Raw genomic sequence first — 27,918 nt, 5'->3', positions numbered from 1 at the left:
TCACAAATTCTAGGAATTTGAATAGGACATCTTTGGAGGTGCATTTTAAAGAAGACCTGCATACCACATTAATTTTCAAAAAATTTAAGAGAGTCAGATCTTGATATACTAGTTATGAACAACAACAGAAAGAAATTCTTTAGTTATTTAGTGTGGGGCCAGCACTGTGGCATAGCAGATATAGCTACCACCTGCAGTGCCAATATCCCATATGGGCACTGGTTCAAGTCCTGGCTGCTCCACTTCTGATCCAGCTCTTTGCTATGGCCTGGGAAAGTGGTGAAGGATGGCCCAAGTGTTTAGACCCCTGCACCTGCTTGGAAGACCCAGAAGAAACTGGGTTCTGGCTTCAGATCAGCTCAGCTCTGGCTGAAGGCAGCCATTTGGGGAGTGAATCATCAGATGGAAGACTTTTCTCTCTCTGCCTCTGCCTCTCTGTAACTCTGCCTTTCAAATAATAAATAAATCTTTTTAAAAAATAGTTATTTAGGTTATATCCTCTCTTAACTTTTCCTTAATGGCATAATGATTCTTCTAAACCATTTTTCCATTGCTTGGATTCTCATTTAAAGTTTTAAATAATTAATTATAATTAATTTTGAGTTTTAGTATTTCTTACATTTTGTCCATGTCTGCTCACTTACTTATTTCAACATTTCTCATGTCCTTGGGTGTCCTATGGTAGACCTCGGGTCCTTAACATTCTAGGGTAAAAATGAGAACTGGGGGAAGGCACTTGGTTTGGTGGTTCAAACATCCCCGTCCTATGTTGAAGTACCTGGGTTCACTACCTGGCTCTGGCTCCTGACTCCAGCTTCCAGCTAATGCAAACACTAGGAGGAAGCAGTAATGGCTCGAGAAATTGAGTTCCTACAACTCACGCAGGAGACCTGGATTGAGTTCCTGACTCCCAGCTTCTGCCCCAGCCTTGACCATTTTGAATTTTGATTGTATTTCTCTCTCTCTCTCTCTCTCTCTCTCTCTCTGTGTGTGTGTGTGTGTTCCCAAATTGTCCATGAGACGATAACTGATTATGAAACCTTTATGTGCATATTTGTAGAATCTTATTCTGGTTGTAGGAAGAGGAAGGTGATATGTATTGCCTGCTATCACCTACCTTTCTGCAATTTCATTACATTTGAAGGGGTCTGGTTGATATCTGTGATCCTAAGATTGTCCTACACCCCTGCCCCATAAAAGCCTGTCCTTTTCTGATTCTTCAAGTCCCATATATTCCAAGTTGTAAGCAAAACTGAAAATTATTTTAGGACCAGGCCTTCATGAAGAGCAAATAATATGATATTGAGAGATACTTTAAGATGCCTCTGTCCTAAAATATCTTCCATAATATCTGAATTTCCATGGTTAGAAAGATATTTTGGCTTAAGATATTATCTTATAAATGCATGTAAAACATTTAAAAAAAAGTTAAGAGACTAGTATAACATTTCTCAATTTATCAACCACAATTTATTGGTTAACCTTGGGTATATTTTAGGTAGCAGAGAATAGGTTTTTAATAATTGAAATCCAGGTAAGTTTTGACTAGGGAGGAAGAGATAGATAGACTTAGAGAAAGTTGAATCAGGCCATAACATCCGACCAACAGGTGGGCAATAGCAATAAGTCAGTGGACAAGGAGCTGAGGAAAAACAGAAAATTCTCCTAACTCACAGTTCTACCAAATGCCAGCCTTGATATGGATCTTGCATGCCTGAAAAGTACAATCAAAGCTTTTTGCATATGACTGAAATATTTGAAACTAGAATGATTTTGACAGGGTGCCTTATAGGAGCAGAATTCTGTACTCTCTAGTACAGGTAGTATACCTACATTTCAATGCTTTATTTAAAATAGGTGTGGTAATATTGATGTTGATAATTTTTTATTAAAAATATTACATTTAAGGACAGAACCAGAGCTTATTAAAGCATGTAAAATTATTTACATATTTCTCAAATATCCATAGGTATTATGGTCGAAAGATGCTTTTCCTCATGATGTGTCATCCTAACTTTGAAAAAATGCTTGAAAAGTATGTCCCATCTAAAGATTTGCCATACATTAAGGAATCTGTTAAAAACTTACGGCAAAAGGTATGTGGAAAATGTTTGTTTCATTGAAAACTTTAAAAGTAAAGTTCTTTTCCTTTGAAGGTACAGGATAGAAATAATTACTTTTTCTGTTAATCATTTGGAATATATCTACGATAGCATTTTAATAACTGCAGTACTAAGTAGACATATATAATATCAGGCCTTGAAAAAGAACTTAATGTATAGTGGGATATAGTTTGGCTTAGTGGAGTTGGATTTGAATCACAAATCTGAAAATTAGAAATGATGTAATTTTAGCATCATTTCTTTAAACAATTTTTATTTTTATAAAATGAGGATAGGTGCCAGCACTGTGGCATATTAGGCTAAGCCTCCACCTGTGGCATCTGCATCCCATATGGGCACCTATAGCTCTCAGCAATGGCCTGGGAAAGCAGTAGAAGATGGCCCAAGTGCTTGGGCCCCTGCACCCGCATGGGAGATCTGGAAGAAGTTCCTGGCTCCTGGCTTCAGATCGCCCAGCTCTGGCCATTGGGCCATTTGGGGAGTGAGCCAGTGGGTGGGAGATGTTTCCTTCTGTCTTTCCTCTCTCTCTCTGTAATTCTATCTTTCAAATAAATAGTAATTTTTTAAAAATAAGGATAATAATGTCTACCATGAATAATTTCTGCCTTATTTCAAATAAAATGTGAAAAGTAACACATTTACACATTTTTTGAAAATATATTTAATTTAATCATGTAGAAATTTTCTATTATAATTTGTGTCATTTCTCCCTAATGGTCTTAGGCTAAGAACTTAACTTACGAAAGGATGATGTCAATAAAGATGTGGGGTAATAAACTTTTTTAAAAAAAGATTTATTTATTTGAAAGGCAGAGTTACAGAGAGGCAGAGGTGGAGAGAAAGGTCCCCTGTCTGCTAGTTCACTCTCCAAATGGCCACAACGGCCTAAGCTGCACTGATCCGAAGCCAGGAGCTTCTTCCAGGTCTCCTACATGGGTGCAGGGTCCCAAGCACTTGGGCTGTCTTGTACTGCTTTCCCAGGCCATAGCAGAGAGCTGGATTGGAAGTGTTGCAGTTGGGACTTGAAACAGAGCCCATATGGGATGCTGGCACTGCGTGTGGCAGTTTTACCTGGTACGCCACAATGCCAGCCCCAGTAATAGATATTTTTTTAAAAGATTTATTTATTTATTTGAAAGTCAGAGTTACATAGAAAAAGAGAGGCAGAGAGAGGCCTTCCATCTGCTGGTTCACTCCCCAGTTGGCTGCAATGGCTGGAGCTGCACCAATCTGACCAGTAGCCATGGACCTAGAATCGGCGTCCATAATAGATATTTTAAAGCATTTTTTTCTACATGTTGATCTTGAGGATTTGAACTCAAATAGCACTTATTAAAATGACCATGTTAAAGAATGATATGAATAAAATGAGGCAAGTTGTATTTGTGAGTCATTTCCATTACAAGTATCAAATAAAAACATACTATATATAAATAGTTCTTACCAACATTTTTTTTACACTCCTAGTGTTGTATAGGGTTTCATTGTTTGTGGAATGTGTTCATATTATGTGCATAGACTTCAAGCTTTAAGAAGAATAGTTATAAAATATATCATATTACGGGGCCGGCACAGTGGCGTAGTGGGTAAAGTTACCACCTGTAGTGCTGGCACCGGTTTGAATCCCGGCTGGTCCACTTCCAATCCAGCTCTCTGCTATGGCCTGGGATAGCAATAGAAGATGGCCCAAGTCCTTGGGCCCTTGCACCCATGTGGGAGACCTTGAAGAACCTCCTGGCTCCTGGCTTCGTATCAGCGGAGCTCCAGCCGTTGTGGCCAATTGGGGAGTGAACCAGCAGACGGAAGAGCTCTCTCCCTCTCTCTCTGCCTCTCCTGCTTTCTCTGTGTAACTCTAACTTTCAAATAAATAGATAAATCTTTATTATATATATATATCATATTACTTTTTAGAAGTTTAAATAATTTGTTTCAACAATCCAGTACGTAATTCCCTATTAGTCAGTTACATATATTGTTAATTTAGTAATAAGTATAAAGTAGTCTGTTTGTCTGATACCCTGTAGTACAAAGCATGTTATTAAAATATCTGAAAGAATCAATGATGGATACTTTGAAAATTATATTTTAAAGTTATTTCACTACTAGTTTTAAGATTTATTACACTGCCTTGCTTTGCATTTGCTTATAGGGTTTAGGAGAAATACCATTAGATACTCCCTCAGCAAAAGGAAGACGATCTCATACTGGCAATGTTGGAAATACAAGATCATCATCTGTTTCTAGAGATGCTTTCAATTCAGCTGACAGGTAAGATTGTGATAGTCTACCTCCTTAGACAAATTGCTACCCAGTGATAGTAGTCTCATTTGGGTGTTTTCATGAATTACCCCAGAAGTATTTGTCAAAATTTAATGCAATTTTATAAGTTTGGTAAGAACCTAGAAAGTAATTAGATTTTATAAGGCAATTATATATCAGAAAAACTTGACTATGCATGCACATGAATGGAATTTTAGTGTTAATGAATTTGTCAATATTAGGCCTATGTTGGACAATTCTGATTATATTTTTAAAAATCTCATAGTCTTTACTTTCTGTACCTGAGTATAAAGGTAATATGTTATTATGTTTAAAGACAAAAGAATTTTAGCAAATAAGAACATTAAAAGAAGAATTTAACCAATCATTCATAATGCCAGCAACCAGGAAAACATTCCTCTTAAAATTTTTGTAAATGTAGTTGTATATGCAATTTTGTAATATATTTAAACTATTTGTAACAACATTTAATATACTGATTAGGCCAGTTTTCAAGATCTTTGAAAATGTTACAACTACCCTTCTGGTATATTTTAAAATATGTTTTAAAACATTTAAAAACTATATGAATAGGTACATTTTCTGTATTGATTTATCTTTAAAATACTTAATAAAATAAATTTTATAAAATACAAAGCTCTATGTGAAAATATGTGTGTGCTTTGGGGCCCTGTTATTGAGGATATAGTCCACAAACACCCATATTGGCATCACCTAGGAGGTTATTAGAAATGCAAAATCTTGTATTCCCTTCAGACTTACTGGGTCAGAATCTATCATTTTTTTTCTGCATTAAGACATTAGATTAAGATCCAGGTTCAGGTAATTTGGTCAAAAATCTTTTTCACACCAATTTTCAAAAGCTTTTCTTCTTCTTCTTTCTTCTTCTCCTTGCCCCTCCTCTTCTCCTTCCTCTTTCTCTTTTTTTTTTTTGTTTAACATTTATTAAGAGCACGCTATGTGCCAGGCCTTTTTTTACACATTTTACTAGTCAGTTGCTTATTTCATAGATGTTCAGCTCCCCTAAAAACCTGGACATGGAGTTTTCTAATAAACTTCCTTGGTAGATAGCATTTCATAATATGTTATGACAACTCATTGCTGAAGGAATTAAATGTCTTCTGTGTGAGTCCATTCAGAAAGGACCCTTAGAAATGTGTGTCTGGTTTCCTCCAGACTCCTACCCCTTTTCCTCTGCTGATTTTGGTGGGTATCCTGTTGCTTTAATAAATATTAGCTACAACTACAACTATATGCTGACTCTTATGAGTCCTCCTAGCAAACCACCAAACCTAGGGAAGAATTCCTAAATTATGTTTGTGCCTTTTATAAGGTAAAAATGAAATTAAATTTGTCTTTCTTTTATTTTAGAGAGGTAACTGAAGTTCGTGAAGTCACCAGAAAGTCAGTTTCTCGTAATTCCTTAGAAAGTGCTGAGTATATTAAAGTTATAACAGGTTTATTAAATGCAAAAGATTTTCGTGATCGCATTAATGGGATTAAGCAGCTTTTATCAGATACTGAAAGTAATCAAGAGCTTGTTGTTGGGAACATTGTGAAGGTAAGGACCAGTTAAAATTAATTTTTTTTGAAATCTATGACCAATCTTGAAGTTAATTAGTATTAAAAATGACCCTATTTTTAGTACTTTACTTGTGTTATTTTAGTAAGTCAAAATAAGCTTAGTAAAAATAATGGATTGTCTTGGCTTTGCTATGTATTTTAAAAGCAACTCAAAGTAATTAAAAAAAAAAAAAAAGAACATAGCCACTTATTTATCTGAATCCTCCCACAAGATGATAAACTCCTGCCAAGCTCTGTGTTCTCACAGTCCTCAGAACTTGGCGCGCAGTAAATATATGTCAAATGAATCAGTATTTTTGAAAAGAAAGTACATTTAAGAGACTTGATTTTGTTTTAGAATAGTTTTTTTTTTTAAAGATTTATTTTTATTTGAAAGACAGAGAGAGAGAGGGAGAGATCTTCTATCTGCTGATTCACTCCCCAAATGACCACAATGGCTTGGGCTGGGCTAGGCCCAAGACAGGAGCTAAAAACTTCATCTGGTTGTCACATGAGTACAGCTACCCATACTTGGGCTATCTTCTTCTGCTTTCTCAGGCACATTAACAGGGAACTGGATTAGAAATGAAGCAGCTGGGACTAGAACTGGTATACATATGAGATGCCAGCGCTGCATGCTGCAGCCTAATATACTGTGCCATAACATCAGCCCTTAGATTTTAAAGCTTTTCTTATGTGGGTCAGAAATCTCTATGAACCAATTGATATATCTATTTTTTGGAAGACAACAAGCAAAGAAAGGAAATATTACTAAATATTCATAGCACGAGAGCATAGGTTATCTGTATTTCATCAGATTTTAGCTATGTTAATTTTGTTAGTAATTTATCAATCAAATTCCATTTTAAATTTGTATGTTATGCACTAAACTTGGCAAACATACATAGCTACTCTTTAATTCCATTGATACATTGTCTCTTAGTTTTCAGAAAAGTACATTACTACGTGATGGTAACCAGAAAGTTAGATTTTCTGATATTTGTTGATTAAAAATCTCTTGGAATTACCATTCTTTACATAAAAAATTGTAATGTTAGGAATTAGTAGTTAATAGTCTCAACTTACACAGTAGCGCTTCTCTCACCTGACATGATTGAATTGTTTAGTGTTCTGAAGAACAAGGAATAATTAAAGTAGCCAAATTAAGAGTTTATAATGAGAATTTAACTTTGAAAATACATCTAAATTCTCATAACAAACCTAAACTGAAACTAGTGCAATCTCAGCAATAAATAAAATATCTCTGCTACAATTAGACCAAAACAGACACCTTTCTTAGACTTGACTAAGCTATTACACTTTCCAGAGCACAGCATATTTATCATGACAGTGAGTCAGTCATCTGATTACTTAGCCACAGTTCTCAGTCTTAATTTATTTCAATGCTTTTTGATGTGACTTTTAGAACCTTTTCTTTTTCCCATAAAAAGATTTGAGTAGCATCCAAATTGTTATAAAGCTCCTATTATCTAAGTTCAGGTTAAATGGATGTTGTTTGTGTTTAAACAGTGAAGTAGAACAAATACAAGAGAATTTACATATAATTGCTATAAATATTAGTTTACTTTAAATAATTTACCAACTTACTTTCAGATCTTTGATGCTTTCAAATCTCGACTTCATGATTCCAATAGCAAAGTAAATTTGGTGGCTCTAGAAACAATGCATAAAATGATTCCTTTACTTAGAGACCACTTATCTCCTGTGATCAACATGCTAATTCCTGCAATAGTAGATAACAATCTGAATTCCAAGAATCCAGGCATCTATAATGCTGCTACAAATGTTGTTCAGGCACTGAGTCAGCACGTAGGTAAGAAATCTTACTTGGCACTCTTATTTTTTTACTTTTATACTTTGGTTCTTATACCTGTTTTATGATGCTGAAATCTTCATCACTCGATTTTTGTCATAAAGTTTCTTCGTTCCTCAATAGTATTTTACTTTTATTGATGAAATACTACCACATTAAATTGATTTCTCTTTGTGTTTAATTCTTTTTTTCTGCCTCAGTCTCACATATGATACAAAAATGAACTTAAAATGAATCATTTATTTAAATATATGACTTTTTTAAAAAAAGATTTCTTTATTTATTTGAAAGTCAGAGTTACAGAGAGGGGGAGATAGAGAGGGAAAGATCTTGCAACCACCAGTTCACTCCCCAGATGGCCACAAGGGCCAGGGCTGAGCCACACTGAAGCCAGGAGCCAGGAGCTTTATCTGGGTCTTCCACATTGGGTGACAGGGGCCCAAGCACTTGGGCCATCTTCCAGTGCTTTCCCAGGCCATTAGCAGGAAGCTGGATCAGAAGTGGAGCAGGAGCTGGTGCTGTGGTGTAGGGGGTAAAGCTGCCACCTGCAGTGCTGGCATCCCATATGGGTGCCAGTTCGAGTCCTAGCTGCTCCACTTCCAATCAAGCTCTCTGCTTTAGCCTGAGAAAGCAGCGGAAGATGGCCCAAGTGCTTGGGCCCTTGCACCTGTGTGGGAGACCTGGAAGAAGCTCCTGGCTCCTGGCTTCAGATTGGCTTAGTTCCGGCCGTTGCGGCCAATTGGGGAGTGAACCAGCAGATGGAAGACCTCTCTCTCTCTCTGCCTCTCCTTCCCTCTCTGTGTAACTCTGACTTTCAAATAAAAAAATCAATCTTAAAAAAAAAAAAAAAGAAAAGGATACATAGGCATTTTTTTTTCTTTTTCTTACCATATAATAGCTCCTTAATATTCTGAGGTAATTTTGTTTCTCATTTGCTATTAAGACTGTTACTCCATTAAGGTTTTATAGAGAATTCTAAGTCAATATTAAATATGTAGATTTTAAAAACTTTATTTGCATTCCAGAAATAAGTAATTTTTCCACTCAGTGCTATGTAATGGAAAATATCTAAGCTCTTACTATTCTTTTAACAAGTATTTCTGTATTATTCTTTTGTTTAGATAATTACTTACTTCTACAGCCATTTTGCACAAAAGCTCAGTTTTTAAATGGAAAAGCAAAACAGGATATGACAGAAAAGCTTGCTGGTAAATACTTTTTAATTTTAATTTCTAAAGAAATATTTTAGTAACTAAGGATAAACTCATTAAATTTCAGGATAGTTACTAATTTTTTTTAAAGATTTATTTATTTGAAAGAGTTACAGAGAGAAAGATTGAGAGACAGAGATAGAGAGATCTCTTTCTCTGTTCCTTGGTTCACTCCCTAAATGGCCACAATGGCCGGGGCTAGGCCAGGGGAAGCCAGGAACTTCTTCCAAGTCTCCCAGATGGGTGCAGGGGCCCAAGTAGTTGGGCTATCTTCCACTGCTTTCCCAGGAGCATTATTAGAGAGCTGGAATGGAAGTGGAACAGTTAGGACTTGAATGGCCGCCCGTATGGGATGCTGGTGCTACCCCGTGATGCCAGCCCCAACAGTTACCAATTCAATGCCGTAACCCATGAGAAAGAAATAATGCCACATAAAGTGTTAAGAATTTTACCCAAAATATTTTCTTCAAAAGAATTTTAACCTTTCTTCCAGTATGTGTTTAATTTTTCTGTTAGTGGCCGGCGCTGCGGCTCACTAGGCTAATCCTCCGCCTTGTGGCGCCGGCACACCGGGTTCTAGTCCCGGTCGGGGCGCCGGATTCTGTCCCGGTTGCCCCTCTTCCAGGCCAGCCCTCTGCTGTGGCCAGGGAGTGCAGTGGAGGATGGCCCAGGTGCTTGGGCCCTGCACCCCATGGGAGACCAGGAAAAGCACCTGGCTCCTGGCTCCTGCCATCGGATCAGCACGGTGCGCCGGCCGCAGTGCGCCGGCCGCGGCGGCCATTGGAGGCTGAACCAACGGCAAAAGGAAGACCTTTCTCTCTGTCTCTCTCTCTCACTGTCCACTCTGCCTGTCAAAAAAAAAAATAAAAAAAAAATTTTTTTTCTGTTAGTAAAAGTAATATAGGGGAAAAAAAGATATTAAAATAAAATATCAGTGTTCATAAGAAACTGCTATCTTTAAATCATGTTTGACAAATGATCCATGGCTTAAAAATGTATTAATTTTTATTTAACTACCTTTGGAGAATACTGAAATGAATTTTGAGTATGGTTTTTTTATCTTTTGGTTAAATCATCATATTTGGAATTCTAATATTTGAAGATCCAATCTCTGGGAGGAAAGTTTGTGACTGTATATTAAGAAGCCTAACTTTTAGGACAAATGGCATAGGAAAGAAATTTAATGTGTTTTCAATGTGTATTAAATAACAGAAGTTGACTTTTTTTAAAACTCTTACTCTACCATTTTTTGTGTTTCAGATATTGTTATGGAACTTTATCAAAGGAAGCCCCATGCCACAGAACAGAAAGTGTTGGTGGTTCTGTGGCATCTCTTAGGGAACATGACAAATAGTGGCTCTCTCCCTGGAGCTGGAGGAAATATACGAACAGCCACAGCTAAATTGTCTAAAGCACTTTTTGCACAGATGGGTCAGAATCTGTTAAATCAGGCTGCATCTCAGCCACCACACATCAAAAAGAGTTTAGAGGATTTGCTTGATATGACAATTTTAAATGAATTATGAATCTTTAATGAAATATGGAATGATAAAAAAACTGTTTACATGATGACAAATGGAACTTTTTTAAAGTTACATTTTCAGTGCCTGCACTTCACATCTAGTAAGTTAAATCAGTAGCTATTTTTATTTGCAGCCTATGAGTATGTATCTGTCTTATATCAACACTACATTTGTACCCATAACACAGAAACTCAAAATAATTAATGTAACCCAATATGAAATCTGAGGCACATGGAATGAATCCAATTTTAATATTTTTGAGAAAAGTCCTGCTCATTTGCACTATTCTATAGAAACTGCAGTTTGTTACCCAATATTTACAATTAGATTTGTAATTAAAAATATACTTTTTATTATGTAATCATGTTCTGCTATGTCTCATTACTCAGCTTTATTTTATGAAGTGGAAAAAAAGTCACTGAACTATGTTATCACCAACAAAGTTTTGTGTGCTATTTGTTAAAAACATGTATTTCTTAATCAGTACGCTAATATAATTGTGCAGTATTAGCTTGCTTTTGCTGCTGTGTTTATGTCATATATTTGCTTACCTTTTGGGTTTAATCATCTACATAATTGTGAAATTTAACAAGTTACAATAAAGCATGATGACCAAAGTTTTAGAGAACATTAAACATTTTAAATGCACGTTTAAGAAAACGTGTTGAATGTAACTTCCCTATTTTTGTGTACAAACACTAAATTTTATTTCTATATGTCAACATTTATAAAGGTGTTATTTTGCTGCCCAGTTATGTAATTCTCAAAAATAGTGCCAGGTCTTCTGTAGCTTTTCTCAGAATTCATGGGCTTGTAAGTACTGTATGCATCTTTAAAAAAAGAAAAGGAATGTTATAAAATAAAAGGATTTATTTCTGTAGAAGTGTGAGAGGTGTCCTGTTTTTCCAACTTTCATATAGGTTAAAATGGAAAAAATATACTTTGTAATAAACCTATTGTTTTCACTTGATCAACTTGATATAATACTGACTTTTTAGTGACCTAACAGTAGACCTGGATTACTATTCTAACTTTATCAGAAATTAACTGCATGATCTTGGACAAGTTCCTTCCCAAGTCTGGGCCTAAGTTTTCTCATCACATAAATGTGAGGCTGGGCTAGGTGATTTTTAATGTCCCATCTTGTTCTAAAATTTTATTATTCTGTTTATACTTTTTCACTTCTTAGGTCACTAACCAGTTGTATTCATTCATAACTTCTGAGGAAGAAATGTGAGTTTCATTGTTGTTTGAAGCTAAGTTGAAAAGAGATTAAAGACTTTATTAATTTTTCTAAGTACTGTTATAATTACATGTACTCTTTAAAATACTTAAATTTTATTCCAAGTATATGTTATTGTGTAGTTTATATATGATAAACTGTAATCTCAGATTTGAAGTTGGCAAATTTTTTGTGTACTGGGAAAATTTTTTCAACTTTGTAAGCCACAGAAAGATTGTGGCATCTAATTTTTTGTTGTCACTTTATAACCTTTAAAAATATAAAAAGCTTTCTTAACTCATACCGCATAGAAACAAGCCTCTGACAACACCTAAATGACAACTCAGTTGCAACACTGAAATGGTCATTAAATTTTGCGTTAACCTCTTTTGATATACATTATTCAAATAATGGTTATAATTTCCTAGTCATCTCTATGCTGTCTTTTATTACAAAAAAATCGGCCATCAGTGTAATAGAACTCAAAGCCTAAAGATTTTCAACATTTTAGTAACTTTTTAAGATTTATTTATTTATTTGAAAGTCAAAGTTACACAGAGAGAGAGAAAGAGAGAGAGTGGTCTTCTATTGCTGGTTCATTCCCCAGTTGGCTGCAACAGCTGGAGCTGTGCCTGTCCAAAGCCAGGAGCCAGAAGCTTCTTCCAGGTCTTCCTCATGGGTGCAGTGGCCCAAAAACCTGGGCCACCTTCCACTGCTTTCCCAGGCCATAGCAGATAGCTGAATCAGAAGTGGAGCAGCCAGGACTCGAACTGGCACCCATATGGGATGCCGGCACTGCAAGCAGCTGCTTTACCCAGTACACCACAGTGCCAGCCCCCTTAGTAATTTCTTGATATAGAGCCCTCAGAAGTCTGGCATTCTGACATCAAGAACTGTTTTCCAAACCAAAAGCCAAAGAATTAGAAGCAGATCACTGATTGAAATAACTCAAGAAAACCTGAAAGCCTGATGAATTGGAATAACGGGGTTTTTTATAAGTAATGATAATTAGAAGTTTAGCCCTATCAGCACTGCAACTAAAAAAAGAGAAAAAATTAGTGTTGTATTTACACAATGGATTCCATATCATATAGTATTTAAAAAATGACATTGTTGGGGATGGCATTGTGGTAAAGCCGCTGTCTGAGTTGCCTGCATCCCATATTGGCATTGGTTCCTATCCCTGCTGCTGCACTGCCCATCTAGCTCCCTGATAATGGCCTGGAAAAGCATCAGAGGATGCACAAGTGTTTGGGCCCATGCACCCACGTGGGAGACCTGGATAAAGCTCTTGGATTCATTATGGCTAGCCCTGGCCTTTGTGGCCATCTGGGGACTGAACCCATCAAATGGAAGACCTCTCTCTCTCTCCCTTCCTCCCTCCCTCTCTCTTTTTTTCTCTCCCTCCCTTTCTCTCTGTAACCCTGATTTTCGAATACAATAAATCTTTAAAAGTTTTTTTTTAAAAGACACTGTTAAATACTAATCACAAAAATGTTCACATTGTTAAAAAGCTTGACTATAAAATAAGTACAGTATCTCTACTTACCGATATGAAGGTACTTCAAAAAGTTCATAGAAAATTGAATTAAAAACATTTTTGGGGGTGCAAAAAATGTTGAAATAAATGCATAGTTTTTTCTGTTAATAAATTACATTTATCTATTTATTTGAGGAGAGACAGAGACCTCTCATCCACTAGTTCACAATTTGCAAAGACCAGGAATGGGCCAGGCTGAATTTTGGATCCAGGAGCTCAATTCAGATCTCCATATGAATGTTAGGAAATCAATTATTTGAGCCAATACCACTGCCTCCCAGGGTCTGCATTAGAAGGAGGCTGGAGTCCAGAATCAGAAACAGGTATCAAATATAGACACTGTGCTGTGGGACACAGGCACCGCAACCAATATCTCAAATGCCAAACACTCACCCACATTATTTTTCATAATAACTATTTTTCATGAACTTTTGCAAGACCCCTTTTATGCATGGATCTCTTGTCGCTCCCCGTCTTCATGGAGGAATGACACAGGACCCTGCGCTGTTCTTTTGTCTGCTCGGCCCTCCCCGGGTTTGCTACTGGTTCTTCCCGGGTTGGCTACCGACCCTTCCACCTCCGTGGAAGGGCGGTTCCCCCTAGCCACTTTCCCCACTTCCGCGGGGGAGCAGCACACCGCCGGCCGGCTCTCTCAGGGGCTGCACAGGTGTTCCCTCAGATGTTCCCCGGTGCATGTTGTCTCTCTCCTCCTTTATAGTCCTCCTCCACCAATCCCAACTCTGCTACCCACACGCCGAGTATGCTGTTCTCCTCCAATCAGGAGCAAGATCAGCTCCTGCAGCTCAGTCAATCAAATTGGCGAGAGGCAGCTGCATAGAAGCTGCTACTCCCTTCTCAGCGCCATATTGTGGGAGAGCAGATGCATAGAATAAGTCTTAATTCCAGTAACTTAGTCTAGTCCGAGTTGCTCCCCACAGATCCCCCTTTCTTTTTATTTTTGGCGTTGAAACGCGCCTGTCTTCGGTGCCCTGCAGCGCACACTCTGCTCTGCTTGCTAGAGTTGCCAACAGGTGCTTACAAGCCCTACCAATCAGGCAAACCGAATCCGGGTCCTCTCTTCGCCATGTTGTGAGGAGGTTTTTAGGTGCTGATGCATGCCTGTGTTCGGTGCCCTGCAGCGCATGCTCTGCTCTGCTAGAACTGTCTGCAGGTGCTTACAAGCCCTACCAATCAGGCAAACCGAATCCAAGCCCTCTCATTGCCATATTGTGGGGAGACTTATTGGTGTTGATTCGTGCCTATCTTCGGTGACCTGCAGCTCATACTCTGGTCAAGCTGCCTGCTGGTGCTTATCGCCTTACTAATCAGGCAGACCGAATCCAAGCCTTCTCATTGCGGTATTGTGGGGAGACTTATTGATGTTAATTCGTGCCTGTCTTCGGTGACCTGCGGCGCATAAGCTGCTAGCCGCCCACAGGTGCTCACCACCTCCCTAATCAGGCAGACCGAATCCAAGCTCTCTCATAGCCATGTTGAGGGGAGGCCTTATTTTTCTCTATTTCTCTATCTCCGGGCATTCCTATCTCTCCTATTTTACTTCTATCTACCAGCATTCCTATTTCTCTCATTTTACTTCTAAACTTCTGTTTCTCTTATCCCTGCGGCTTCCCGGCGCCCGCCCCGAGGCTGCTTCTCGGCGGCTTCCCGGCTCTGAGCCGCTTCAGCCCGTGCTTCTCTCATCTGCGCGGCTTCCCGGCTTCGTGCGCGCACTCCGCGGTCTCCGCGCCCCTTCGCGCCCGCACCACGGCCTCGCACTAGCCCCACATTCCCTATCTATTCACGCCCCGTGTTCTCTCTGCACGCGGCGGCTTCCGCGAATCACATAGCCTAGCTCACGTTTCTGCCACTGGCATTCAATCCAAGTTCCCCGGCTAACCTGGCGAATTCAACCTAGCCCACGCTTCCGCCTCACGGTTTGGCTTCCCGTCTTTTGCTCCCCGGGCTAATCTGACGGATTCCAACCTGGCTTACGCGTCCACCTCTGGTTTTAGCTTTTCGCCTTTTGTTCCCGGGCTGACTAGAAGAATTCCAAGCTGGCTTACGTTTCCGCCTCGGCCTGCCCCCGCAGCTTCAATTTCCCTAACATTTTTCTCTACCCGGTATGTTTCCCTAAGTTTTCTTCCAACAATATTCCTCCCTCATTTCTCCTGGCTTCTCCCCACAGTCCGTATCCGAGTCTGTTTGTTCTAGCTTTCACTTTCGCTTTCGACCTTAGAGATTTCTCCCAGCTTCCCCCCGTAGTCTGTATCTGAGTCTATGCCTAGGCTTTCAATAGCTTCTTCCGGCACCTTTTCCATCCGGCTTTTCCCTAGGCTCTTTGCTAGTCTCTCTCTCCGGTATTTTCCTACTTCTTCCCGTTTCTTCCCTCCTAGGTTTCCTATCCGAGTCACGGCACCATTATGTCGCTCCCCTTCTTCATGGAGGAACGACACAGGACCCTGCGCTGTTCTTTTGTCTGCTCGGCCCTCCCCGGGTTTGCTGCTGGTTCTTCCTGGGTTGGCTACCGACCCTTCCACCTCCGTGGAAGGGCGGTTCCCCCTAGCCACTTTCCCCACTTCCGCAGGGGAGCGGCACACCGCCGGCCGGCTCTCTCAGGGGCTGCACAGGTGTTCCCTCAGATGTTCCCCGGTGCATGTTGTCTCTCTCCTCCTTTATAGTCCTCCTCCACCAATCCCAACTCTGCTACCCACACGCCGAGTATGCTGTTCTCCTCCAATCAGGAGCAAGATCAGCTCCTGCAGCTCAGTCAATCAAATTGGCGAGAGGCAGCTGCATAGAAGCTGCTACTCCCTTCTCAGCACCATATTGTGGGAGAGCAGATGCATAGAATAAGTCTTAATTCCAGTAACTTAGTCTAGTCCGAGTTGCTCCCCACATCTCTAAATTCCTTATAGTTGCCACTGGTGTTGTCACATAGCAAGTGAAACCACCACCTGAGATGCCAGCATCCCTTATGGGTGCCAGTTCCTGCCTTGGCTGCTCCACTTTCTGTTTAGCTCTCTGATAACAGCCTGGGAAAATCAGCGCAAGATGACTCAAGAGTTTGGGCCCCTGCTACCCAAGTGGTGACCCAGAAGAAGCTCCTGGCTCCTGGCTTCAGCCTGTCCAAACCCAGCCATTGCAGCCATCTGGGGAGTGAACCAGCAGATAAAAGTCTATCTCTTTGTAACTCTGACTTTCAAATAAATAAATAAAATCGTTTGAAATTTTTTAAAAAAATGTAAGACAATATTCCTTATAGTTTTGTAAGGTTAGGAGGCTAAATTGTCAGAATGTCTAAGTTGTACTGCAGAGCCAGTGTGGGGAAGACACCCTTGCCACCCTAAACTGCTACCACTACTGAATCTATAGAATGGATGTGGCTGCTACCTCTGCATAGACCATTACCTAAAAAGTCTACATGTCACTCATAACTTCATGAATGTGTTTCTGATTCTGTTACGGGATAAACAGACTTGGCGGAAGGACCCCATGCTTACCTTTGTGGTGTGGAAAGGGGACTAGGAAAGTAGTAGTATCTGCAATTTCAGTTGTTGCTGCCTTTTTTTTTTTTTTTTTTTTTTTTTTTTGGACAGGCAGAGTGGACAGTGAGAGAGAGAGACAGAGAGAAAGGTCTTCCTTTGCCATTGGTTCACCCTCCAATGGCCGCCGCGGCCAGCATGCTGCAGCCGGCGCACCACGCTGATCCGATGGCAGGAGCCAGGTACTTCTCCTGGTCTCCCATGGGGTGCAGGGCCCAAGTACTTGGGCCATCCTCCACTGCACTCTCTGGCCACAGTAGAGAGCTGGCCTGGAAGAGGGGCAACCGGGACAGAATCCGGTGCCCCGACCGGGACTCGAACCCGGTGTGCCGGCGCCGCAAGGTGGAGGATTAGCCTAGTGAGCCGCTGCACCGGCTTGCAATTTCAGTTTCTACAATCGAATGTAGGCTATACCTCAGAAGGAGGAGATTCTCCAAACATAGGAAGGGTTTGGTCAGTGACCAAATCAAAGAAAGGTCTGCTGTAGAAGTCAATGGAATCCGGAGAAAACACACTGTGTTAAATGTCACATTTATGTTGATTAGGGTTTTTTTTTTTTTTTAAAGATTTTGTTTATTTATTTATTTATTTGAAAGAGTTATACAGAGAGAGGAGAGGCAGAGAGAGAGAGGTCTTCCATCCGCTGGTTCACTCCCCAATTGGCCATACTGGCCGGAGCCATGCTGATCAGGAGCCAGGAACTTCTTCCAGGATTTCATTATTTGTGGAATGTGTTCATATTATCTGCATAAACTTAAAGCTTTAAGAAGAATAGTTATAAATAATATCATGCTACGAGGTAAAGCCACCACTTGCAGCACCGGCGTCCCATATGGGCTCTGTTTCAAGTCCCAGCTGCACCACTTCCAAACCAGCTCTCTGCTATGGCCTGAGAAAGCAGTAGAAGATGGCTAAAGTCCTTGGGCCCCTTCACCTGTGTGGGAAACCCAGAAGAAGCTCCAGACTACTGGATTCCAATTGGCACAGCTCCGGCCGTTGAGGCCAATTGGGGAATGAACCAGAGGATGAAAGACACTATCTCTCTCTCTCTCTCTCTCTCTCTCTCTGCCTCTCCTTCTCTCTGTGTGTAACTTTGACTTTCAAATAAATAAATAAATAAATCTTTTTTAAAAATTTATTTGAAAGAGTTACAAAGAGAGATCTTGCATCCACTGGTTCACTCCTGGGCCAGGTCAAAGCCAGGAGCTTCAACTGGGTCTTTCAAATGGGTGAAGGGGCCTGAGGACTTAGGCCATCCTCTGCTGCTTTCCTAGGAACATTAGCAGGGAACTAGACCTGAAATGGAGCAGCCAGGACTTGAACTGACACCCATATAGAATTCCAGCACTGCAGGCTGCAGCTTTACTTGTTACACCAAAGTGTCAACCCTAGAGAGATCTATCCACTGGTACATTACCCAAATGCCCACAATAGCCTGGACTGGGAAAGACCAAAGCCAGGAATCAAGAACCCAGACAACAAAGCCATCTGCCTCCTTCCAGGATGCTCATCAGCAGGAAGCTGGATCAGAAATATGGAATAGCCAGGATGTGGGTGGCCCAAGTGTTGACTCAACTGATGGTACTACAATGCCTGCCTTTTCTTTGTTCCATTAGGAGCCACACAAGCCAGAGTTGATCTCTTATAACATGAGCAGACCACAGTGAGAAGGAAGTATACCTCAAACTCAACTGTTTAGTCTAAAATAATTTTTTCCTTTTCCTAGAAGGATCCTTGAGACTTGTTCAATCTAAGATAAATTATAGATACAGTTTCATAACTCTGTGAAAGGGAACACAAAGACCTAGAGTAAGGAAATAGGGGATAAAAAGATAGAAGAAAACATAAGCATCTCATTTGGACAGTTATATAGCTGTGAAAACATAACACAAGTGAATAGTTTAATAAATTTTCCAGAAATAGGAGCCAGGTGCGATCCAAATAACTCTCGAGAAGGCTGAGCTGAGGAGCTGCCATTTGAACTAAGTCTTAAAGACCAAATAATAAGCGAGAGGGAATAAGCTTCATGTTGTGTTTGGATTTAAATCTCTAGTAACCATTGTTTTGATTTTACTTGCTTTACCAGTAAAGAGAAACACCAAATACCAGCATCAGAATGTTTTTAATAGAAGTGCCATCACAATTTATTTAGCAATGCATCTCTTTATAAGGCAAATGAACTAATTTCATTCCCTAAATACATTCTTTAATTTCTTAAAATTCATTTTATTTGAAAGGCAGAGAGACAGAGACCCTGGCCAAAATCAGGAGCCCATAACTCCATCCGGGTCTCCCACACTGGTGGCAGTGTCAAGTACTTGAGCCATCATCTCCTGCCTCCAAAGGTATGCAGTAGCAGGAAACTGGATTGGAAGAAGTAGCCAGGACTGGAAAAAGAGGCGACTTAACCTTTGTGTCAAATATCTACCCCTCCTTTAATATATTCTGTAAATTAAATGAACCATGTGCTATTTAGTGCCTGAAGAAAGTGAAATGCAAAGGATCATTTTGATCAGTGCTGAGATTCCCAAAAGGAGGTAATGGGGAAGTAAATACCCTGACTCATTCCGCTGTCCATTCTGTGAGGATCTCTGTTGGCCATACTGAGCCAGAAACCAGGGAGAAAGTGAACTCACTGATTTCATTTATAAGGGTACATTTCCAGAGGATAGGAAAAGAGAACATAGTTTATCTGCATGAGCATATGGATGAAATGCACTAATGACACTATTAATTTGTTCCCTCTGTTTTGGAGGTAACTGCATCTTAAATACCATATTTTATACCCATTCTGGGTGGCAGCAAGAGATGGCTCAAGTACTTTGTTGCCTGCCACCCACTGGGAGATCTGGATTGAGTTCCTGGCTCCTGGCTATGATCTGGTGCAACTCCAGCTATTGTGGGCATTTGGAGAGCGAACCAGTAGATGGAAGATCTTTGTCTCTCCCTCTTTTTGTTTGTATGCCTTTCAAAGAAATGAAAATAAATAAACTTATAAATAAATGTTGTATTTTAGAGCTCACTACCACTAAACTCGGTAAAATACTTGGTATAGTATTTATCTTCTTCCCAAACCTTAGAATTGTTTTATTATAGAATATTTTTTAAAAGTCAAGCTGGGGGCCGGTGCTGTGGCATAGTGGGCTAAGCCTCCGCCTGAGGCGCTGGCATCCCATTTGGGCACCGGTTTGAGTCCTGGCTGCGCCTTTTCTGATCCAGCTCTCTGCTATGACCTGGGAAAGCAATGGAAGATGGTGCAAGTGCTTGGGCCCCTGAACCCACGGGGGGTGACCTGGAAGAAGCTCCTGTCTTCTGGCTTCTGATTGGCCCAGCTCTGGCCACTGCAGTAATTTGGGGAGTGAACCAGCAGATGGATGACCTTTCTCTCTGTCTCTCCCTCTCTCTGTCTGTAACTCTGTCAAATAAGTAAATAAATAAATCTTTAAAAAATCAATGAAGCTTAAATGAATTTTTAAAATTTATGTTTTCAGTGGTAGGGAACACATTCCAGGCAGAAGGCAAAGCACACTGAAAAGTTTAAATACATAAAAGTACTTTGGGAGCAGTGAGTTCTGTGGAGTTAGAAGTCTCTGGCGTGATGATGAAAGACTGTATTTCCCACCCTAAAGTTTTCTTATAAATGGGAAAAAGCAAGCACTAGCGCTGGCTTGAGAGTTAAGACGTAGAAAAGAAGGTAAAGAGAAACAATGACTCTATAGTGGAGAAAGTTGAAGCAGCAGTTAGATTTTATGTGAATAGAATCTCAGAGATGAAGAATTTGAGATCAATAAGAACAGAATCTTAATTAGAGATGAAGAATTTGAAGTCACTTTAGGAGGACTGCAAGAAAAAGAGTGGAGTCAGCTGGGTCAGTAAAACCTCTGACTGAGAGTGCTCAAGTGCCTGTAGCAAACTCTGGCCTGTCTTTCCAATAAAGCATCCCTGGCCTACTCCTTCCATAGTAAGCAATTAAAAGCTGCCCACTGCACCTGTAAAAACTATGGCCACCTGGTCATAGACTCCTAAGGAGTTAGCTTGCGGGGAAGAAGAAGCTAATGGAAAAGGACAGCTACAACTAGGTGCAGTTTGATGAAAGAGAAAGGTAGAAGGGAAGAAGATTGATTGCAAAGGTGCTGCGGAGGGGATTTATAATTAACCGGGCTGTGAACTGAAAACAGTATTATACAGAAAGGTTTCAACAAGTAGTCAGATTCCAGAAAAGGAAGCTGGCGCCCAACTGTGATATTACTGAACCTTGAACAAGAGATTGCATGATAAGAGTGTACGTGTCTGACACAATTCTAACAAAAATCTTAAAGGGGAATAGCCAGATTAGAAACAAATACATATTTTTAAGGCGGGGATGGGAGTGTGGCCGAGAACTAAGATTGTCAACACAAAGCTGCCTCCGTTTGTCCAGAGGATAATTTCACATAGCCCTTTAGTAGTTCCCCAATCCCCTAAATCCACGGCTGTTTCTTCTTAAGGAAACCTGGGTGCGTTCAAGACCCACGTTATCGTCCATAACGTGGAGGTTTAAGACTCAATGACTACCCACTTTCAGGTAAGTTTTTAGGAGGAAAACCGGGGCAATCGTAAAAACCTTAGAAGATCTGCTCAAACCAAAATATCGATATTTGACTTTTTTGGTAAGGGCCGGGTCTCCGGGCGCGGCTGGTGCTTACACTCGGTGCGAAACGCCTTACACACCGCTTTCCAGAGCGAAGCGTCCGCGCCTTCGCCAGCGGGCGGGGCTGGCGCGAGCAGCAGCCGCCTCCAGCGCCGGGCGGCCGAGGCCTGCGCGCTGCAGCACCACGTGACTCTTCCGCCTCCCCGGACAGCGACGCATGCGTACCGTGCCTTAGACGAGGCGGCGGTGGCGCTGGTGGCGGCTGCTCCGGTGGCTGTGGAGACTGAGGCGGTGGGCGTTCCATCGTCGGCTAGGTTGGTCCAGGCTTCGGCTCATGGCATCGAGTGGCACCCATCGTCAGGTCAGCTGGGACGGAGACCCTGGAGTTGGCCGGAGGGGGTTAGCGTCGGGGCAGGAAGGGGCCTGCGGTGCCTCAGGCCGCGCTGTGGCCGCGGCCTCCCTCCCGCCGTGCTTTTGAGGCCTGGCTGGGACTCGGCGCCCAGTTGTCCGTTTCTTTCCGTCCCCACCTGTTGGGTGGAGCGGGGCGAGGTTTCTTAGAGCAAACGTTCCTCTTAACTGGTGGTGAGTTCGGTGGGGCGGAGAAGAGTGGGGCCTCCTTTACCTGGATTTGGAAAGACATTCGGGGCTGTGTGTGAAGCCCCTCGTTGTGGCCCGGACGGCTGAAAGTGGAGGAAGCCCTTTGGGAGCTGCCCGAGGACTGGGAGCGTGTAATAAATATTTTGTGAGTAAAGCATTTGGGTGCCTTGCGGGGCGCGCGTTCCGCGTCGTGACTACCTAAGCAACACTTTTGGGACTCTGAGTCACAGTGCTCCTAAGATGAGCCGCAGCCTTTGGCAGGGTGGGATAGATCCTAGTAGGATCTTTTAAAGAATGTTTACCTTTTGCAACCAGAGACCGGCACTGGTGTTCTTTGTGTTCCAAAATCAAATCTTTAAGTGAATGAATAATACTTGAAGTTAAAAAATAGTAGTGCTTAATGTATTACTGATGACGCTGTGGTACTATACGGTTTTATGCCTTTTCAAATGTTACTTTTTAGTTTGAGATTCTTGTGGACTTCTATTAGAAAACTTAACTATATATTGCATTTTAATCTGTTGAGAAATTTTTCAGACTTTTCTGTAGCTGGAGAGGGTGGAACTTAAAGCAAGTTTCCTATGGGAAAGTGTGAAGCTCCTTGGGAGCTTGAGTGGATTGGGAAAAAAAAAAAACATACACAAGCAACCACTGTCAGGTTTCTTCCTCTCAGATTTATAACCTCATTCTAGAATTGCAAAAGTTGGAACTTTCCACTCTCATTGGCTGGAAAGGAGTTCTACTAAAGACTAGTTCTTAGGTTGTGAAAGCTGAGATGATTAGGGGCTGACTACAGATGGCTAATTAGTACGTGATGTGAGATTTTTTGAATTAAGTATAGAAAAGCATAATTTAAGTCTCATATTTGGCATCTTTTTTGCTTCATTTGAAAACTAAAAGGATTTTATAAGTCAGAGTTAAAATGGTGTGTATATATTGTTTTCAAGAGAAAGAACAACCTTCTGTGGTATGTTAACTTATAATTCTGTAAAATGTAGAATCTTTTTCATTACACTAGCCAAATGAGGAAGAAAGTACTAGATCCAGGCAAATGGTAGATTTTTTTTTTCAAATATCTGAAGGTGCTGCAGGCATTTGTGTAAATGTAAGTGTACTTCAAAAAGTTTGTGGAGAATGGAATTTAATAATTTGGTTTTGTGCAAAGAAAAATTTGTGCAAAGAAAAATCCTTATGTAGTTTTTTCACAAATGTATTTTCCATGAACTTTTGAAGTCCAGTTTCTGGAACATTAAAAAGGACTTAATATTTGCAAGTCTAAAACAGGTCAGCCTGTGAACATTTTACTTCACCTACAAAAATGGTTCATGAAATCAATGGCGTGATAGCCTCTTTCTGAAATTCTGAATCCTCAGATTAGCTTACCAGTGGATGAGGCACAAAGTAATTTGTGAACTGCTAAGCTAGTTGATTTGCAACACCTAAACTCTTGATTTTCAATCTTTATTAAGAACTGCAGATTTTTATATATTGCTCTGTTTATGAAAAAATTAAAAATATTTTTTAAAAAATTTTATTTATTTGAAAGAGTTACACAGAGAAAGGAGAGGCAGAGAGAGAGAGGTCTTCCATCTGCTGGTCCACTCTCCAAATGGCCGCATGTCCAGAGCTGAGCCAATCTGAAGCCAGGAGCTTCTTCTGGGTCTCCCACATGGGTGCAGGGGCCCAAGGACTTGGGCCATCTTCTACTGCTTTTCCAGGCCATAGCAGAGAGCTAGATTGGAAGTGGAGCAGCCAGGTCTCGAACTGGTGCCCATATGGGATGCCAGCACTTTAGGCCAGGGCGTTAACCCGCTGGGCCACAGTGCCAGCCCCACAACAAATATTGTTTTATGTTTTAAATTTGAGAGACAATACGGAGAATGAGCACCTATCATCTGGTTCACTCTCCAAATTGCCTGCCTGGCCAAATCCAGGAGCCAGGAACTCAGTCAAGTTTCACAAGTGGGTGGTAGCAGTCTTATTAATTGAGCCATCATCACCACCTCCCAGGGTCTGCATTAGGAGGAAGCTGGACTCAGGAGCTAGAGCAGGTTATACAACACACTTCACTCTCCAGTGTGGAACACGAGTGTTCTGATTGGCTTCTTAACTGCTAGGCAACTCAGCCCAGTAGTGTAATTTTTGTACAGTCATAAGAGGTATTATGGAAAGTAAATAAAAGGTATTAAGTCAAATGTCACGTTTTTAAATAAGTGTTGACCGTTTAAGTCATCCTCCAAAGACTCTTTAAATTTTAAGATTGTGTGCTTACTTATTAGTCAAATGTTTAATGTATATGGTAACTATACTAAAAGTCAAATATATGTATATTATGAGATTGATATTTTCCTAGATACTGCATGCTCACTTTGTAATTTGTTATATTTCCTTTTTATACTTTATGCCTATCAAGCAAATTTTTTATGAGTGTAATGTATTACAAAGCATCTACTGGTTTGATGAATTGACAAGAGAAGGAATTTTGTTAGTCTGAGGGAACAGCTTGTATCAAGGCTCACACATGAAGAATGTAGTGGGTTCTGAAAATGGCAGTGAGGAAAACTATTATAAGAATAATTCATTTGGAAAATTAATTTGGGAGTGGATATATCACTTGTTCCAAGATATATTTATTATGCTGTTTTGGACCAGGCATTATTTTATGTTATAGAGATAAAATAGTGAACAGAACCATTTTTTCACTGAATTTAATATTCTAGTAATATTAGTTTATCTGTAGAAGTAGTACAGCGATTAATTTTTTTTATTGCAACATCCTAATACACACAATGGTTTACTTATGTGTGTTTCAACAGTATGTTCTCTCTCTCTCCTTTCTTTAGATTTATTTATTTGAAAAGCAGAGTTAGAGAAAGAGGCAGAGGCAGAGAGAGTCTTCTATCTGCTGATTCACTCAAAACGGCTACAACGGCCAGGGCTGGACCAGACTGAAGCCAGGAGCCAGTAGTTTCTTCTGGGTCTCCTAATGTGGGTACAGGGACCCAAGCACTTAGGCCATCTTCTGCTGCTTTCCCAGGTGCATTAATAGGGAGCTGGATTGGAAGTGGAGAACCTTGGAGTTCAGCCAGTGCCCATATGGGATGCCAGTGCTGCAGGCACTGGCGTTACCCACTGTGTCACAGCGCTGGCCCCAAAACATACTTTCACTATGTGCAAAGTGTAATAAATTTTTTTTTCATTTCTGTTTCCCATTTAAAAAAGAAAAAGCAAGTCATCTGAAGCATCCTGCAATTTGAAAATTACTAATGCAGTGGGGGAGATAATTTCCAAGCCATAGTAATAGTACTGTGGATAGAAAGGTATTGGTTGGGGCCTGAGCTGTGATGCAGAAAGTTAAGCCACCACCTGCAGTGGGTTTGAGTCCTAGCTGCTCCACTTCCAATCCAGCTCCCTGCTAATGCACTTGGGAAAGCAGCAGAAAATGGCCCAAGTCCTTGGGCCTCTGTTACCCATGTGGGAGACCTGGAAGAAGCTCCAGGCTCCTAACTAGCCTGGCTCACTGCGGCCATTTGGGGAGAAAAACAGTGGATGGAAGATTGATATCTCCGTCTTTCTCTTCCCTTCTCTCTCTGCATCTGCCTTTAAAATAAATAAATAAATAAATAAATACATCTTTTTTAAAAAGGTGGGGGAGGTACTGGTTAATTCTTGTATCAGGGTGCAGTAAAAAAATTATTCACTGTTTACAATATGATAAATCTGGATAAATGGTGGGAAAAGTAGAACAAGGTACTGGAGATGGGAACAAGCTAAAACTTTAAATAGAGTGTCCTAGGTAGGACTTTTTGAGAAGATGGCCTTTCAACAAAGGCTTAAAGGAGGTAAGGGAGAGAGCCATGTAGGTATCTGGAAGATCATTGTGGACAGAGGTAAGAGCAGTACAGAGCTTCTAAGGCTGGAGAGTGGTGTGTTTGAGAGACAGCTAGATGTCATTGTGGCTGAAACTAATTGACGGAGTATAAGAGTGGTAGAAAATGAGGTCAGAGAGGGAAATAATACACAGGAGTAAGAGTTGGGGTTATAGACCAGTGGAAGGGTGTTGACTTACTCTGTTGAGATATAACAGTGAGTGAATTATGTTTTTAAAAAGATACCTAGCTGCTACGTTGACAAATTTTTGAAGTCAAGGAGGTGGGGTTGGAGGGAACATGAAAAGCAGGAGGCCACCTCCATAGCCTTGGCAACTCATCACAAGAGCCTAGGATGATTACTGACGCCATAAACAAGAGTGCCAATTTGTTAAGTCAACAACAGGAGTCACTGTGCACTTACTCCTCATGTAGGATCTCTGTCCTTAATGTGCTGTACAATGTGATTTAATGCTATAACTAGTACTGAAATAGTATTTTACACTTTGTGTTTCTGTGTGGGTGCAAACTGTTGAAAGATTTACTTAATATATGCTAAACTGATCTTCTGTATATAAAGAGAATTGAAAATGAATCTTGATGTGAATGGAAGGGGAGCGGGAGTGGGAGAGGGGAGGGTTGCAGGTGGGAGGGAAGTTATGGGGGGGAAAGCCACTGTAATCCATAAGCTGTACTTTGGAAATTTATATTCATTAAATAAAAGTTAAAAAAAAGAAAAAGCAGGAGGCCTATAAGAAGTTCTCAAAGATTATAATAGTATTCCAGCTGAGAGGTGAATGGATTGAATGATGTTTATAAGAAATGTGGAAATAAGGATTGTGAATATTTGAAAGATATTTAAATTGTGAATGTTTGAGAGAAACCCTGATAAATTGGTTGCTGTGAGAGAAAGAGAAGAGTTATGGATGACTCCAGATTTTGGGCTGAGCAACTAGAAGGTGGGAATTTTTATCATTGGAGATAGGAGAGGCCGAGAGTAAATTAGAATTTATCAGGAATTCACTCAGAGGCATTAAAAGTTTTGTTTGTTTTGTCCCCCCCCCCCCTTTTTTTTTTTTGAGGGAGAGTGTGACTGAGCACTATCATATGCTGGCTCACTCCCACAGTGTCCACAATACCTGCAGCTGGGCCCAGTTGAAGCCTGGGTTAGTTGAGCCATTGCCTTTGCTTTCCAGGGTCTGCATTAGCAGGAACCAGAGCTGAAGCTAGTTATTAAGTCCAGGCACTTTGATGTTGGGATGCAGATGTCCTAACTGCTAGGCTAAATGTCCTCCTCACTCAGGAACCATTTTAATATCTAAAATAGCTGTATACATGGAGATAATGTCAAGCAAGCAGTTGGATATATGACTCGAGTCTGGAAAAAGGGTCTGGACCAGCAGTGGAAATTTGGGTGTCAGAATATCATTGGTATTTAAAACCATGTTAGTTTAGGAGTTAATGGAGGTAGAGAAAGGAAGAAGACCAAGGACTAAGCCCCGATGTACTCTTTTTTTTTTTTTTTAAGATTTATTTTTATTTATTTGAAAGAGTTACAGAGAGAGGTAGAGACAGAGAGGTCTTCCATCCACTGGTTCACTCCCCAGGTGGCCGCAACGGCCAGAGATGTGCCAATCCGAAGCCAGGAGCTTCTTCTGGTTCTCCCCAAGGGTGCAGGGGTTCAGGGACATGGGCCATTTTCTACTGCTTTCCCAGGCCATAGCAGAGAGCTGGATCAGAAGAGGAGCATCTGGGACTAGAACCGGCACCCATATGGGATGCTGGCGCTCAGGCCAGGGCTTTAACCTGCTGTGCCATAGTGCTGCTTCTCCCCCCTCCCCATGTACTTTTAATATAAAAGATCAGGGGGCAGGCACTGTAGAAATAATTTGAAAAAAAAAAAAAAAAAAAATCTGAGAGAGGGGGTGATAGAAGTGATCCAAGTCGTGAGTTCTGGGTTTGGCCTTGGCAGAAGCAGAGATAC

At 40.7% G+C, this 27,918-nt stretch overlaps 2 protein-coding genes across 21 annotated transcripts in view; both read left to right on the top strand.

The window, feature by feature from the left end:
- Positions 1 to 11,414, top strand: part of TOGARAM1 (TOG array regulator of axonemal microtubules 1) — a 76,771-nt gene extending 65,357 nt beyond the window's left edge. For all 13 annotated transcript variants that reach the window (XM_070053706.1, XM_070053703.1, XM_070053701.1 and 10 more), the window contains 6 exons: positions 1,970 to 2,096; positions 4,273 to 4,391; positions 5,775 to 5,964; positions 7,581 to 7,800; positions 8,922 to 9,008; positions 10,272 to 11,414. In XM_070053706.1, coding sequence (XP_069909807.1) covers positions 1,970 to 2,096; positions 4,273 to 4,391; positions 5,775 to 5,964; positions 7,581 to 7,800; positions 8,922 to 9,008; positions 10,272 to 10,537 — 1,009 coding nt within the window. In that variant the 3' untranslated portion in view covers positions 10,538 to 11,414. The remainder of the gene's footprint in view (positions 1 to 1,969; positions 2,097 to 4,272; positions 4,392 to 5,774; positions 5,965 to 7,580; positions 7,801 to 8,921; positions 9,009 to 10,271) is intronic.
- Positions 11,415 to 11,723: 309 nt separating this feature from the next.
- Positions 11,724 to 27,918, top strand: part of PRPF39 (pre-mRNA processing factor 39) — a 46,110-nt gene continuing 29,915 nt past the window's right edge. For 4 of the 8 annotated variants that reach the window (XM_008269551.4, XM_008269556.4, XM_070053715.1 and 1 more), the window contains exon 1: positions 21,692 to 21,829. The gene's annotated coding sequence lies outside the window, so the exon portion shown is untranslated. Of the gene's footprint in view, positions 11,768 to 21,691; positions 21,830 to 22,074; positions 22,211 to 27,918 lie in introns of those variants that run through there. The other 4 variants (XM_070053714.1, XM_070053716.1, XM_070053712.1 and 1 more) reach the window with 3 other exon arrangements.

The sequence above is a fragment of the Oryctolagus cuniculus genome, chromosome 12, assembly GCF_964237555.1.
Source record: "Oryctolagus cuniculus chromosome 12, mOryCun1.1, whole genome shotgun sequence".
Lineage (NCBI taxonomy): Eukaryota > Metazoa > Chordata > Mammalia > Lagomorpha > Leporidae > Oryctolagus > Oryctolagus cuniculus.
Note: the sequence above shows the minus strand (reverse complement) of the source record. Positions and strands in the feature narration are given on the sequence as shown.